This window comes from Acanthochromis polyacanthus, chromosome 21 (assembly GCF_021347895.1).
Source record: "Acanthochromis polyacanthus isolate Apoly-LR-REF ecotype Palm Island chromosome 21, KAUST_Apoly_ChrSc, whole genome shotgun sequence".
Lineage (NCBI taxonomy): Eukaryota > Metazoa > Chordata > Actinopteri > Pomacentridae > Acanthochromis > Acanthochromis polyacanthus.
The window spans coordinates 2,995,265-3,010,198 of NC_067133.1; the positions used below are offsets into that span (position 1 = coordinate 2,995,265).

General features: G+C 39.1%; 1 protein-coding gene and 1 long non-coding RNA gene across 3 annotated transcripts; one reads left to right on the plus strand and one right to left on the minus strand.

The window, feature by feature from the left end:
* Positions 1-616: 616 nt before the first annotated feature.
* LOC110962782 (zinc finger protein Gfi-1b-like) lies at positions 617-5,777 on the minus strand. 2 transcript variants are annotated; one of them, XM_051941136.1, is made up of 4 exons: positions 5,391-5,777; positions 2,289-2,438; positions 2,038-2,203; positions 617-1,951 (listed from the first exon to the last, which is right to left on the minus strand). In XM_051941136.1, the coding sequence occupies exons 1-4, from the start codon at positions 5,673-5,675 to the stop codon at positions 1,755-1,757; spliced, it is 798 nt and encodes a 265-aa protein (XP_051797096.1). In that variant the 5' UTR covers positions 5,676-5,777; the 3' UTR covers positions 617-1,754. The 2 variants fall into 2 exon arrangements, with proteins under 2 accessions (XP_051797096.1, XP_051797097.1); XM_051941137.1 differs by lacking the exon at positions 5,391-5,777 and having other exon boundaries at positions 2,289-2,471.
* LOC127531552 (uncharacterized) lies at positions 2,053-2,695 on the plus strand. The gene is made up of 2 exons (XR_007938683.1): positions 2,053-2,195; positions 2,305-2,695. It is a non-coding gene; the product is annotated as an uncharacterized LOC127531552 (long non-coding RNA).
* Positions 5,778-14,934: the final 9,157 nt, after the last annotated feature.

Consider the following 14,934-nt stretch of genomic DNA (forward strand, 5'->3'; position numbering starts at 1 on the left):
CTCTAGGAGCCTATTCGTTGCGCTGATTGGTTGTATACCTACCCAATTGCTGCAGAGTGATTTGATAGACAACCTTTTAGCCCGCCTCCCTCCCTGTCCAGCGTGCCTAGACCCTTCCGTCTTCAGAGCATGGGTCTAGCGCGGCTAGGCTAGCACAACCCCTCAGGCAAAGATCTGCAGAAAGAAAATACCCTCAGAAAAATGACAGAGCACTACTAACAGCATTGCAATTGATGTAAGGTCCTTCAATTGTTCTACTCTCTTCTGTAAATATCACAGATTTATTTAAATTCTTGATTCAGGAAAGTTATTGTCAATTAATATATGGTATTAAAATAAAAATATATACTTGTCTTTCATACAAACTGCAGCTTTTATCCCAAGTGCAATGACTGTCAGAGAGCTCCTACGTAGACCCCCTGAGACTGTGTAATACTTTACATAATAATCCCATCTATTAAAACTCATTTAAAGCATTAGAAAACACTGGAAACTTTTGATTGAGTTGCCCAGAACTCTTAACATTGGCGTATTTTTAAAAAGCACCAGTTAAAGCAGAAACAGAACAACAATGATATGAAGCCATTTGATTGAGAATTAGTCCTCTTCTGTAACTGCTCCCTTCATGAATGTAAGTTCAGGATTCACTCTTTGCTCGGTTTTGTAAGTCACTCCTTTGCAGCTACAAGCTCCAGAGCAGAGTAGAAGTTTTCTAAAAATATCTGATAAAATAGAGAAGTTTAATGCAATAACATTAAAGCTGCACGTGGGGAAGTGGTGAAATGCTGAGTACAGCTGTGAGGAAGTACTGAGCTGTAGATTATTATCAGTGGCTTTGTTCCTGTAAGAAACAGCCTTCACATAACAGTCGTTTGACATTTGGGGACACTTAGAAATGTCCTTATTTTTGAAAGAAAAGCGGTTTATTTTTCAATGAAGATAACATTAAATTGATCAGAAGTCCCATCTAGACATTGCTGAATGATTATTCTAGATGGAAACAGCTGATTTTTAATGGAATATCTCCATAGAGGTACAGAGGAACATTTCCAGCAACCATCACTCCTGTGTTCTAATGCTACATTGTGTTAGCTAATGGTGCTGAAAGGCTAATTGATGATTAGAAAACCCTTGTGCAATTATATTAGCTCATGAGTTTTCCTGGAAAACATAAAATTGTCTGGATGACTCCAAACTTTTGAGAGCTAGTGTATGGTTTATCTAAAAATATTGATCAATGTACCTTTTAATCAGGCGTACTGTGGAAATGGTGTTACAAATTCACAGGTGTGTTTTTCTTTCGTTCACAGAAAGTAATTTTAAAATAGACTTGCAGAAGTCAGTGCATCCTGTGAGTGGATCATCATCAGTCGTCTCCATCAGGATATAATGGGGCAATCGCACACACACATACACACTGCGATCGCACAACTTTTTAAGGGAAGTAATCTCTCAAAATGACTGATTATTGTTACTTTAAGAACACTGCTGTCTGGCACATCCTTTGTAAACATCCCCAGTATTATTTGTGAATAACTTTTGCTTTGCTTTCTTAATAAAGATCACAGAGTTTCTCAACTTCACACAAACACAAGGATGATAAAATGATGTTCCTTAAGCAAACCAGTACAGCTTTATTTATACAAAATGCATGCTATCATTGAATTGATGTTTTCTTCCTGACTTTTACAATAGTGAATGTTATTATTATATACAGATGCCATTTCTCAAAGTGTTGCCATCGCTTCCTGCCCTCAGATTGGAGTGTACAGGTGTCCATAGCCACACTGAGTCTCTTGGTGGCGCTGCAGGTCCACCCTGCGCTGGAAGCTGTGCTGACAGCGGGGGCAGCTGAACGGCCGGTAGCTGCCGTGCTTTCTGCTGTGGGTGATGAGGTTGGAGCTCTGGCTGAATCCTTTCCCGCACACTTTGCAGATGTGTGGTTTCTCACCTGAGGCCAGAAGAGAGGGCAGGACACCGGGTTTCAGATGACGGGTTTGAAGGGAACACGGCTCTTTAAGTGTTGCCTTCACTTACCTGTGTGGATGAAGGTGTGTTTCTTCATGTCTGACTTCTGGTGGAATCTCTTCCCGCAGTACTGGCAGGGGTAAGGCCGGGTGTCCGAGTGGATGAGGAGGTGTGTGGACAGGGTGGACGAGCGCTTGAACACTTTTCCGCAAACCTTGCAGCCAAAGGTACGCTCCTGGATGCCACGCAGACAGAAAGTCTTTCAGAGCTTGTGATAATGAGACACTTAAAAAGATGTAAATATTCTAACTGTACTGTACCTTTGCTCTGCCGTAGCTGCCAACCGCTCTGAAGCCAAAGCCCATGTGAGGCATGTCTGTGGCTGTGGGTGATAAAGTCAGTGGGACAGACAGGGCGTTGTAGACATGAGGCTGCAGACCACCTCTTGATAGCTGCACTTCTGAAAGAGACTGAGAGCAAAAGTTGGAGGACATTTTACTCATCAAATTCCAAATAATCCATGTACAAAACACTAAAACATGCAGTTGTTATGTACGTTTACTTTTCCTGAGACTAACAATAAAAAAACTCGAAGAAAATAATGTTTGAAAATGTGTTTGAAATACCAAATAAATCTGGAGTTCCCCCTAAAATGCCATTTTCTCTTGTCCCAAACCAAAAATGACCAAATTGAATCTCAAATAAAACTGTTAAAATGAAACCTTAACCTCATTTTTTTTCCCATTATTTTTTCATTGTCTCTTGTAATTGTGGAAACATTTTTTAATCAACATAATGTTTTAAAAAGTCATTAATGTGCATGTGTTCCACAACAACCCTGTTAACATAACCTTTTTAGCTGGTAAGAGAAGAAAACAGTGAATCACATGAAATGCTGGAATTATCGTCATCAGTTTTCCAAAAGAATGGATCGAACAAAGCTATCTTAAGCCATCTTGTCTTAGTCTTTTTGTTTTCTTTCTGCCGTTTTGCTTGTTTTTGTTTTGTGTCTTATTTCTGTCATTGTTTTAATCATTTTGTGTCTTTTTGTCGTTTTCTGTGTCATTTCTGTCATTTTATGTCTTGTATTTAGCATTTTGTGTCTTGTTTCTTGCATTTTCTGTCTTGTTTTTGTCATTTACATCATCAGTTTTCCAAAAGAATGGGTAGAGCAAAGCTATGTCCTCTCTTCTATTTTTCATATTATCATTACATTGTCAGCCTTGATTGAATGTGTCACTCTACCTCATGTAACCCTGTTATGCACATTATCAGAATATGACAAGTTTTTTTTTTTGCTTTTTTTCTTGACTTTTTTCCATCCTCTTGTCCTCTTGGTCAGTAACGGCTAGCTAAACATCTAGCCTCTACTGCTGAGAAAAAGCTAACATTAGCATGGATTAGCAACCCTGTTACTGTGATTAGAGTAGGGTTAGCAAACAATAAATAAAACATGGGGGGAAAAAATGATGCCACTGATGTGTAAGCTGAGCCAATCAAGCCTCTGACAGTTTATTAACCGTTACTGATGAAATGTCTCAGAAAATTGTTAAAGAGAAGGTTTAGTTTTCAAACATTTTGAAGCCCAAATGTCCTCCAATTCTGGAAAGACCCATAAAGGAGAAGATTGGTACCATTTAACAACAGTTGTTTCTCAGACACAGCCAGTGGTAGTCAGATCCTTTACTGAAGTGTCAATACAGCAACGTAAAAACGCTTAAGTCCACGTATAGTGAATGAAAAATCTTCAGTAAAAGTATTAGGAGAAAAATGTAGCTAAAGCACTAAAAAGTCCTGATTAGCTCTCACTGACTGATATATTATTATAGTTTAAACTACTTTACATCCAGTTTAATATACAGCAGATCAGTCTAAAGACCCCAAACATGATTAATGGGAGAGGAACAAAACAAAATGCTGATAGATAAATCTGTTTCAGTTTTAATCAAACCTTTAGAGTTTGATTTTGGTGAGAGACTGGATTACCTGAACATTAACTAGAAAAAAAAAGACCCGATGTGGAACCATTTGTGAAGATAAAAAGCTTATAAATTTCTGCTTTAATCCTTTACAATGTGTTGTCTTTAAAAAATGTGCTACATTGTCCATGATGTAAAATGTTCATCTTCAAAGTGCCAGTTAAATGTAGTGGAGTAGAAAGTAAAAACCCCTACAAATATCACTAAACTGCATTTTGTACAGTGAGTAAATGTACTTACTTACCTCGTTATTTTCCATCACTGCACTACAACTACCAGATAGGGAGCATAGCTTCGTACAAAGACTGAAACCAACCGCAGATCCTTCTAAATGCAGCCCCTCTATGGCTCATTAATTAACACATTATGCTGTTTATCTGTATTGAAAGTGTAAAATTGAAGTACAAAGCGTAGAAACTGCAATTTGCAGATTTAAACTGTTGGCTGGTGCAGCGATGTGCAAATTACATGATCAGACACAACAGATTTGATTCAACTTTATCCAACATTTTAGCGATTTACAAATATAAATGATAAGAAAATCGATGAACCGATTTCAAAGCCATGGAGGTTTGACTTTGTCCCTCTGTTTATTCTACAATGTTTTAAATCAAGAAGGATTTTCTTTATTCTAATGTTTAAGTCGAAGTGAGTAAAGTTTACAAAAAAAGTTGCCTTTATCCGAGTAAATCAGTGAGAAATCTCCCTCCTGGAGTCAATAATAGCCACATTTTACGTCTGATCCAGGATGATGAAGACACAGAAAAGTGGCAACAACAGCATCAAGGAACCCCAAAGTTTCACAAATCATATTTTCAGCGGAGCTCACTGTCTGCAGCACTGGTTTACACCCTTTCTTGCTGTTTCCGCTGGTTGGGTGGCTCCAGGAAACAGTCGTATAATTCATTGTACAAATTCCGTTAGTGTTGTGCTTATGTAGGTGGGCTTTTATTTTGGTACAGTAGGATCAAGCCAGGTTGACTTCAGGCTGTTTGAGCCTAATTTATTTATGTCTTTATGCCAAGCTAGACTCACTGGCTGCTGGCAAAAGCATTAACACCCTGCTGGAAAGCAACAAAGTTCTTCAAATATCAGAAGAGCACCAATTGTTGTTGGCTAGCTGAGACATGTCGAAGGTACATTTGAGATCGTTAAGAAATAAGGAGACATATTCATGTATTCTGTCCAAGAGTTGAGTTTTTACATTCACTTTTATAGATATTTTAAAGCTAATATAACTACTTTTCCATGCACTGTTTTCATAACGCCTAAATATTGAAAATTCAGGGATCTTTATCTAAGCTACAATGACAAAAGTGACCATTTATATTCTTGAAATAAGTGGTTATGTTTGGTAAATCTCCTCACTCTGGTTTCTTCTTTTTCATCCTCGGCTGATATGGACAGATATTGTAAGGACATGAGATAACTGAGGCCTCCTACCTTTTCACACAGCGGACATTCGCTGACGGGGGATTTAAGGTCGGTGTGGGATGTGTGGTTGACCAACATGAAGACCAGCTTCTCCAGCTCTCGCTCTCTGTCGGACGCCTGGTGTCTGTTGGAAGACCACGGCGAGACCAGGGGAGGAGCATCTCCTTTCTCCGCTGGGGCTTTGGTAAAAAAAAAAATAAAAAATGAAATGAGGATAGAAATAGAAAGAACTGAACAATTCTCTGTTGCTTTACTTTTGTGGCCTTGAGTATAGAACAGGAGTGTCAAACTCATTCTAGTTCAGGGGCCACATTCAGTCCAATTTGATCTTCAGTGATCAGTAAAATCACTGCATAATAACCCGTAAATACCCACAACTCCAAAAGTTTCCTTTGTTTTAGTGCAAAACAGTACATTCTGAAAATGTTCACGTTTAAGGAATGATCATTTTACAAAACATTATGAACAACCAGAAATTTCTTAAGAAAACTAAATTAAATTTCAATGACAATATTTCTCAGTTTATCATTTGCACATTACAACTTACAGATCACAGTGGATCTATCAAGACACAAAACATTTAGTCATCTGGAACTGAACGATCTAGTATTTTACTTTATGATCAAAATGACAAAAAAACGACAAAAACAAGACAAAATATTATAAAAAGGAGACGCAAGACGACAAAATCTAGACAAAAAATGAGACAACTGACACGAGACAAAACTAAAAATAGACAAAAAAATTACCCAAAAAAGTTACAAAGCAACAAAAAATTGACAAAAACGAAACAAGAAATTATACAAATGGCACAAATGAGACAAAAAATGACCAAAAAAGAAAGAGACAAAAAAATAGACCATCAAAACAAGTGAGACAAAACATAACACAAAACGACAAAAATATGAGACAAGCGGGAAAAGTCAGACAAATAAGAGACAAAAAACTGCAAAAACGAGACAAAACATTAAAAATGAGACACAAATGACAATAGAACAATGAGCAATGTAGTATTTTGCTTGATGATCAAAACAACTTGTCGTGATCTTGAAACTATTTTAAAATCATAGTTTTACAAATTTACAATCTGCAGTTAATGTCTTCTCTGTAATTTTTACAGTCTGAGGGCCGGGTTGGACCCTCTGGACGACCGATTTTGGCCTGTGGGCCGCATGTTTGGCACCCCTGGTGTAGAATAATCAGCTTCATGTAATTTTGTCACATTCATCACCAGCCACGTTCACATACAATCGAGAGAAAACATATTTACTGTCATTAAAGTGGCACAAAATTTTAAAAACAACATCATTACTTACCTGAAAGATCATCTGCAGGGGCGTCACTGGATTGAATCCCACTCCAGGATGAGCAGGCTTCAGACAGAGCCTCTTTGACCCCTAACGTGGGGGATAAAGGCTGCACAGCATCTTGACGGTTCCTGCCGTCTTGCATCACCGTCGCGGGCTCCTCAGCGTCCGGTTTGGACTGCTGTCTGAAGGAGTCCTTGAAGGAGCTGAGCAGATGAGTCCTTTTGCTCTTAACGAGAAACGACCGTGGCATGGCAGAGCAGTCACAAAGCTGAGCCCTGCAGGAGCGAAAAGTCGACTCTTTCATGTCACTTTTTAGAGCATGGTGCACTCAGATGGTGCACACCTGTTGTTCAGTTACAATGCCAAAGATTGAGGTTTCCTCAGCAAATACAAGCCACCACCTGCACCAAAGTTTCAGGGCTTTCACTGAGGATAACCCCGCTGTGGCATCAGACATCTTTCTAAACTGATGCTGCTTTTATACTCCCATTTGAACTGCTTTTGTCACATTTAGATATTTAGAAACAACAGCAGAGTGATTTTGAATTTGAAACTGTGATTTGTATGTTTCCAAATTCAAACAAACGCTCGATCCGAGTATTTAACACATTAATACTTGGTCCTAGATGCTAAATATTTGAAACTGATATCACAATTGTGAATATTTTCACTTTATATCAGTTCCTTAGTTAAATAAGGAAGAGGAAAGCCTGAAAGAAAAACTAAACGAGACAACTCAAGAGCTCGACACCACATAGCTGCTCTTCTAAACTTCAAACTTTTCCCAGTAATTCTTAATGAACACTTTGTGTGTTCTTCTAATATTTATTTAACTTGGTGATTCTGTAAAGTTATTTCATCTACAACCTGCTATTGCACGAAAGTGTGACAAAAAAATGCATTTGTCATGTTTTAAGTGCATTACAAAATATTTTAAAAGATATAAATTCAACATAACTACGACAAAATAACAAGAAAATTCCAGCGACTTACCTCTTTAATGCACAGCTGAATGCTGAGTGTTTCTTGCGTCCTTGTTGCTCGCAACGTCCCCTTTTCTCTTTCTCACACCCATCAACTGATGACATGATGACACCAAGAGATTTGATTTGATTTTGAGAATCTGCTCGGGAGAGTTTGATCCGATGCTCAGGAGGACAAAAAAGTCCCAAAAGTTTGCTAAAGTTGCAAAACTGTTCAGATTATAATGTAAAATACCGGCAGGAATGTTGAAAAAAGCAGATTTTTTTGAAGCTTTTACCTTCGTTGACACCCTCATTCTTACAAGTATGAAACATGTCAGCATCTCCACATGTTTGGTCAACTGACACTCTGGGGGACACAGTGAATGAAGAAGTTGTGACACCAAAGTCAAGATGAAACCTTTGTACTGTGGGATTCACAGGTTTGTGTCACTGTTGGATTCACAGCACAACGTCTGTTCATGTGGGAGGACTCTAAATAGACTGAGCATCCTCTGGAAAGTTTGAACATCTCATCGTTCTCATGTGAACATGTGGACCTTTACTTTTAAGATGCCAGTTACACATCAACATGTCTTTAGGTTTCTTTGTGTATGTTTTTTATGTGGTATCCAATCATCCTACACAGTTCATCTGTGAGTCGGGGCAGATTTTCTCTCTTCCTTTTTGTGTCACCTTCATTTTAAACACAGAACCTACAGTGTACAACAGCAGTGAGGACACCCCTGTGCAATATCACTTAAATGTCAGTGATGATATCGCCACTCAATATTGCATCACTTCGAGCAGTAGCGTATTTGCTCTCATGTGAAAGTAAAAACTAACAGTGCTCATTTAGAATTGATATAATTTATCATTTCTACACCACAGTGGGAACTCAATTCAACAAAATTTACTACATCTTTTAAGACTTATATTTTAATGTTTCATTGTCTCAGATCTTCGTATGTCTACTCAAAGATGTTCTGTTGAAGTCACATGAGACCCTGGTCCAGGTCATAGTTTTCACTTTTTTCGACTTCAGAAACCCTTGTGTCATTTTAACACTTTGGATGGTTGCCATGCACCATTGTTCCTTCTCTGCTAAATTTCTACATGCCGGAAATGATCTTATCAGTGAGTATTTTGGTATATCTTGGTCTCACCTGACCAAGGAATTTGCTCCCAGGATTCATCAGACAAGCTATTATCTTGCATCTTTAACTGAAGAGCAACCAAGGATGTTTGCTGGAACAACTTCTGCAGCTCTAGTTAATGGCGCGATGACTGATTTTACACCTCTAAATGCTGCTGTAACTGTGTTTCAGCAGATTTTTATCTGGTCACCGATCTTCCTGCATCCTCTTCCATCTTTGTGAGATCTCACAATCTGATTTTGAAATTTCTCTGACAATTCTTTTCCATGCGAGGCCATGATGCAGACACAGCCCATTTCTGCTGAAAGGATGATGGAAAGGTTTTCCTCAAAAATATGTCATTAAGTAAAAGATAAAAAAAAATTCTCTCCTTCTCAATGTAATAATGTTGGTGTCTGAGAATGAGTGTTTTATATTACGAACCTATGACAAGGGAAATGGTGGACCATGTGTATAAAAATGTTGAACTTTTCCTTCCATAAAGAAAAGAAAAATAAAGGAATAGAAACACTGGAGAAAAATATTAAGTCTCACTGCACTGCAGAATTCAATTTTGAAAGAAACACGACACATCCTGGTTTCAGGATCATAACAGGAAAAAACAACAACCAGTCATACCGAAGGCAAAGGCAGATGGGCAACACAGATAAGAGATCAACAAACTTTTCAGCTCGATCTGAATCCTACACAGTGAAACGCAGTGCAAACCGAAGATCAGTTAAATTTTCACCTACATTTAACAATAGAGCCCTTTAATGCCCTTGGATGTATCGAAGAACTCACAAGCAAGAAAATCTTTATTCTTTATGTAGAACAATGCTATTCAGGACCAGATGGTAAAGCTGCAGGATAGTCTTTACAGTCTATACTTTGCTACACTGCTGGCAGGCTCCATTTTTCAAGAATGTGCTTTATCAAATTTAATTAAAAGTGCCTAAAATCCGTAGCCTAGCCACGCTATACCCATGTTTCTGACGGCACAAGGGTCTAGGGAAGCTCGACAGGGAGGGAGGCGGGCTAAAAGGTTGTCTATCAAATAACTCTGCAGCAATTGGGTAGGTATACAACCAATCAGCGCAACGAATAGGCTGACGTAGTTCCGAGAGCACCGGCGGATTGTGGCTAAGTCCCATTAGCTTCCCAACCAGCGGAGCCAACTGGTATATTAAGGATTTGCCATATCCCGTCGGCATAAGTCCAAATACGTCTTTCTTCTCAATGAAACACTTCAGTGCCGTCCTTTGTTTATCTTTCAAGTTGAATTTTAGCTTCAAATCTTTAAGGGCTGTGGCCAAAGCCGAGTCGAAAGATAACTGTTTATTGTGCGCCGGTTGTTTCTGTCAGAATCGTCACGCCTCTGTCGTCACTTCGTTACGCCCACCTTCTGACTCTACACTTCATGGTGATTGGTCCGGTCAGTTTTAGGAGAATCCAGCCTCGAGCCTTATGGAGGGTAACTAGACCCACCCTGGCAGAGAATTAAATTCGTTGCCGTGGGTTGTCTAGCGCGGCTAGGCTATAAAATCTGTGTATATGCAGATGACATACTTCTTTAGCTAACAACAACAAAATGCTTGCTGAGTCAGGACTACCATGTCATTTGGCCATTTATCTGATTGACCTATCTGTACTACCAGTTTTTAACCACATGGAAGCTATTACTCCATCACAGTTATGTGACGATTGGTGTATGATTGTCTGTCTGTTTGTCTGTGTGCAGCATTGCTCAAAAACGGACTAACAGATTTGGATGAAATTGTCAGGGAAGGTCAGAAATGGCACAAGGATCACCTGATTAGATTTCGGCAGTAATGCAGCTTATAATTTAGATCCATGGAATTGCTAAAGATTTCCGTATCATCACGAGATAGCATGGCGTCATTGTAACTATGACAACAAGTGAGTGCTATGTCAGCTGCCTGCTGACGATCCAATGATTGCGATCCTACTACAAATCCACCACTGCTGACTTATCTGGACTTATCCATCAGAAATCGTACAACAACTGAGCAGCCCTTTCAGTGTACTGCGCTCTCTGAGTTACTTTTCTTGTTAGCAAAGTGACTGCCAAGATATTTACATGTCATTAATGGCAGATGACCTGTTTTAATTTTACACTAATGCTTAAAGTCTTAGAAGATGGCAGTTCCTATCTAGAGGAATGGCAGTCATAAAAAAATCAAAGTATAACATAAAAACATTATTAAAATAAAAGTGGTCACTTTACTCTTCATTTTGGAAGTGCTACTTACACTATTGTAATGCAAGAAAAAGGGCTAAGCTTCTGCTTAAATATTTTCTCCATCAAGATCATCAGCAAATACACAAATCCCCTTTTACAGTTGTACTAACCTAATTTAGAAAAGAAAAAGTATTCCATAAATACATTTCTATTAACAAAAAACAAAGCCTGAATCTGACCTCTGATTGAAATCAAGTCATCAAGGGCCGCATATAAACAGAAACCAACGCTTCTTTCTGTGTGGCTGTATTTTTCAGGCATCTCATTTGACTCCTGGTGAGAGCAGCATAAAACACAGTCTGAGTTTGCTTTGAAATGCATGAAGACAGGCATGTCAGAGCAGTGTGGTTGATGTGGTGGGGGGCTTGTAACGTTTTCCCAGGGGCTGTCTGTGAGAGCAGGCGAGAGCAGCGCAGGGAGTCGAGACGAGCCAGTGGGTTCGGTGGGTTTCTGCCTCATTTGTTTTGGGGGGTTCAGGGGCTTCTTGCTACCTCCGTGGTGGAAGAAAACTGCCTTTCTAGGAACCTGAAACCTGGGTAGGATGGGGGGAAAGAAAAGAGGTGTGAATGTAGGCAGAAGCTCAGTTTGTTTTTGCTGTGCTTCAGATGTTCATTTGCAATGCTGGGTTTTAAAATCTTACTATTGTATGGTAAAAATGTAGAAGGAATATGGTATGAGTGGGACATTAGCTACCTGAGTTGATGACGTTGGCATGCTGACAAAAATCTCCTCAGAAAATCAAGTTTTTACTTTAGATTAGCATTTCTTTTGAACTGACAAATTAAGATTTAGTAAGGATGGTTTTTACCTTGCTGACATGTTTTGACGCGTCCTCAGAAGCCTCGTCTGACTGGTTGATGACGTGTCTTTTATCAGATGATTTAAGTTTTCTTGTTTGGTTTGTGTCACTGGCGAACAGCAAAACTTAAAATCAGCCAACATGGACTGGGACAATGGCAGAATTATAACGCTGGAGGCCAACAAACACAAACGGTGCGTCAAGGAGGCTGTTGAGATTTGTTGATTAAAAAGAAACACTAATCTAGTGTAAAGATGACCAAATTTGCATAATCAATTAAAGTTTTTACCTAGTCTGAGTTGTATTATGGATGAATATAGACCTAGTTATTTTCCACCCTGACCCATACCAGAGCCTGTAAGTAAAACTATATTAACCACAACTGTATAATTTGATCAGTCTTTTCAAAACCTGACTCATCAAAGTCCTCTAATTTTCTTTAAGTAAAACAATGAAGATAAGAGGAGATATGGCAAAGCATAACAGAGGAAACATCTGATTTAATCAACTGTGTTGCACTTACCTCCAGGTCTTTGAGCGTCTAGAAGGTTGAACGATGGAAGGTTTGTTATGTTAGAAGGTCAAAACCTGCACGGTAGTTGTTGAGAGTTGCTTAGAAGCACCAGCACCGAGGTAGGTACATTTTTCCGCCTTTGTTTCTCAATCAAAACCAAAGATGAAAGAGGTTCTACAAGGGCAGTTCTTGTGGTCAGAAGACCCACAAAGATTCAGCCTGCCCTACAACAGCTAAAACTGTTTAAGTTCATTCTAATTGCATTTTCCCGGCAGAAGGCAGTTGGTGGAGCCCAAAAACAATAAATATTGGACATAAATTCACCACATTGACAGAACTCCAACTCTAAATGATACTTTAATGGTTTTCTGATATCACTACAATACGTTGATTTGGTAAATAGATAGACTTGTGGCTTATTTTTCACAGCTTGACATTAATTCCTTCAAAGGAATGTATAGTTTAGGGTCAGTAAACACCAAAGCAGATGATGTTTCAAGATATTTGCGTACACACGTCGACAAAATTGTTGGTACCCCTCAGTTAAAGAAGGAAAAACCCACAATTCTCACTGAAATCACTTGAAACTCACAAAAGTAACAATAAATAAAAATTTATTGAAAATTAAATAATCAAAATCAGCCATCACTTTTGAATTGTTGATTAACATAATTATATAAAAAAACAAACTAATGAAATAGGGCTGGACAAAAATGATGGTACCCATAACTTAATATTTTGTTGCACAACCTTTTGAGGCAATCACTGCAATTAAACGATTTCTGTATTTGTCAATGAGCGTTCTGCAGCTGTCAACAGGTATTTTGGCCCACTCCTCATGAGCAAACAGCTCCAGTTGTCTCAGGTTTGATGGGTGTCTTCTCCAAATGGCATGTTTCAGCTCCTTCCACATATGTTCAATGGGATTCAGATCTGGGCTCATAGAAGGCCTCTTTAGAATAGTCCAACGCTTTTCTCTCAGCCATTCTTGGGTGTTTTTGGCTGTGTGTTTTGGATGGTTGTCCTGTTGGAAGACCCATGACCTGCGACTGAGACCAAGCTTTCTGACACTAGGCAGCACATTTCTCTCCAGAATGCCTTGATAGTCTTCAGATTTCATCGTACCTTGCACACTTTCAAGACACCCTGTGCCAGATGCAGCAAAGCAGCCCCAAAACATTACTGAGCCTCCTCCATGTTTCACCGTAGGGACAGTGTTCTTTTCTTCGTATGCTTGGTTTTTGAGTCTATGAACAGAGTTGATGTGCCTTATCAAAAAGCTCCAGTTTGGTCTCATCTGTCCAAAGGACATTCTCCCAGAAGCTTTGTGGCTTGTCAACATGCATTTTTGCAAATTCCAGTCTGGCTTTTTTATGAGTTTTTTTCAGCAGTGGTGTCCTCCTTGGTCATCTCCCATGAAGTCCACTTTGGCTCAAACAACGACGAATGGTGCGATCTGACACTGATGTACCTTGGCCTTGGAGTTCACCTTTAATTTCTTTGGAGGTTGCTCTGGGCTCTTTGGATACAATTCCAACGATCCGTCTCTTCAATTTGTCATCAATTTTCCTCTTGCGGCCACGTCCAGGGAGGTTGGCTACTGTCCCGTGGGTCTTGAACTTCTGAATAATATGAGCCACTGTTGTCACAGGAACTTCAAGCTGTTTAGAGATGGTCTTATAGCCTTTACCTTTAAGATGTTTGTCTATCATTTTTTTTCGGATGTCCTGGGACAATTCTCTCCTTCGCTTTCTGTTGTCCATGTTCAGTGTGGTACACACCTTTTCACCAAACAGCAGGGTGACTACTTGTCTCCCTTTAAATAGGCAGACTGACTGATTATGAGTTTGGAAACACCTGTGATGTCAATTAAATGACACACCTGAGTTAATTATGTCACTCTGGTCAAATAGTTTTCAATCTTTTATAGAGGTACCATCATTTTTGTCCAGGCCTGTTTCATTAGTTTGTTTTTTTAAATAATTATGTTAATCAACAATTCAAAAGTAATGGCTGTTTTTGATTATTTAATTTTCAATAAATTTTTATTTATTGTTACTTTTGTGAGTTTCAAGTGATTTCAGTGAGAATTGTGGGTTTTTCCTTCTTTAACTGAGGGGTACCAACAATTTGTCCACGTGTGTATGTACCATCCAAGTACCTTCTCAATAGGCCTCTAGTAGCAACAGTGTAGATGTACATTGAATAATACAATGAGTCAACGATCACAGAATGAGAAGCATCACATCATAAAGCAGCTCCATGGTCAGACCACAGATTCAGCTTTATGGTGTTTATCTGTTTAGCTGCTGCGGTTGATAGCCGATACGGTGGTTTCAGTCAGGGGCTCTGACAATAAAGGCTCTATGCCACTTTCTCACGGCCAGCGCCTTCGCTTGTGTCTCGAGTTTACCCCCACCCACCCATGTTACACTCATTTCCTTGCAACTTCTAAACTTTCTCTCCCTTTGGTTGGCAAGAGAGTGAAGGTCATAGACAGGGCAGGACTTTCTGTGTGCTATTAGGTGAGAAAAAGGAAATCAGAAAAGTTTAGGAGGCTAGCGAGACT

Bases quoted from the DNA above. Each gene is read 5' to 3' on its own strand.
- LOC110962782 (XM_051941136.1), bottom strand. From the start codon at position 5,675: ATGAGTTTGACACTCCTGTTCTATACTCAAGGCCACAAAAGTAAAGCA. The intron at 2,204-2,288 runs GTACAGTACAGT...CGTGGCATCCAG, and splicing joins GCAGCTACGGCAGAGCAAAG to GAGCGTACCTTTGGCTGCAA. The intron at 1,952-2,037 runs GTAAGTGAAGGC...TTCTGGCCTCAG, and splicing joins ACACACCTTCATCCACACAG to GTGAGAAACCACACATCTGC.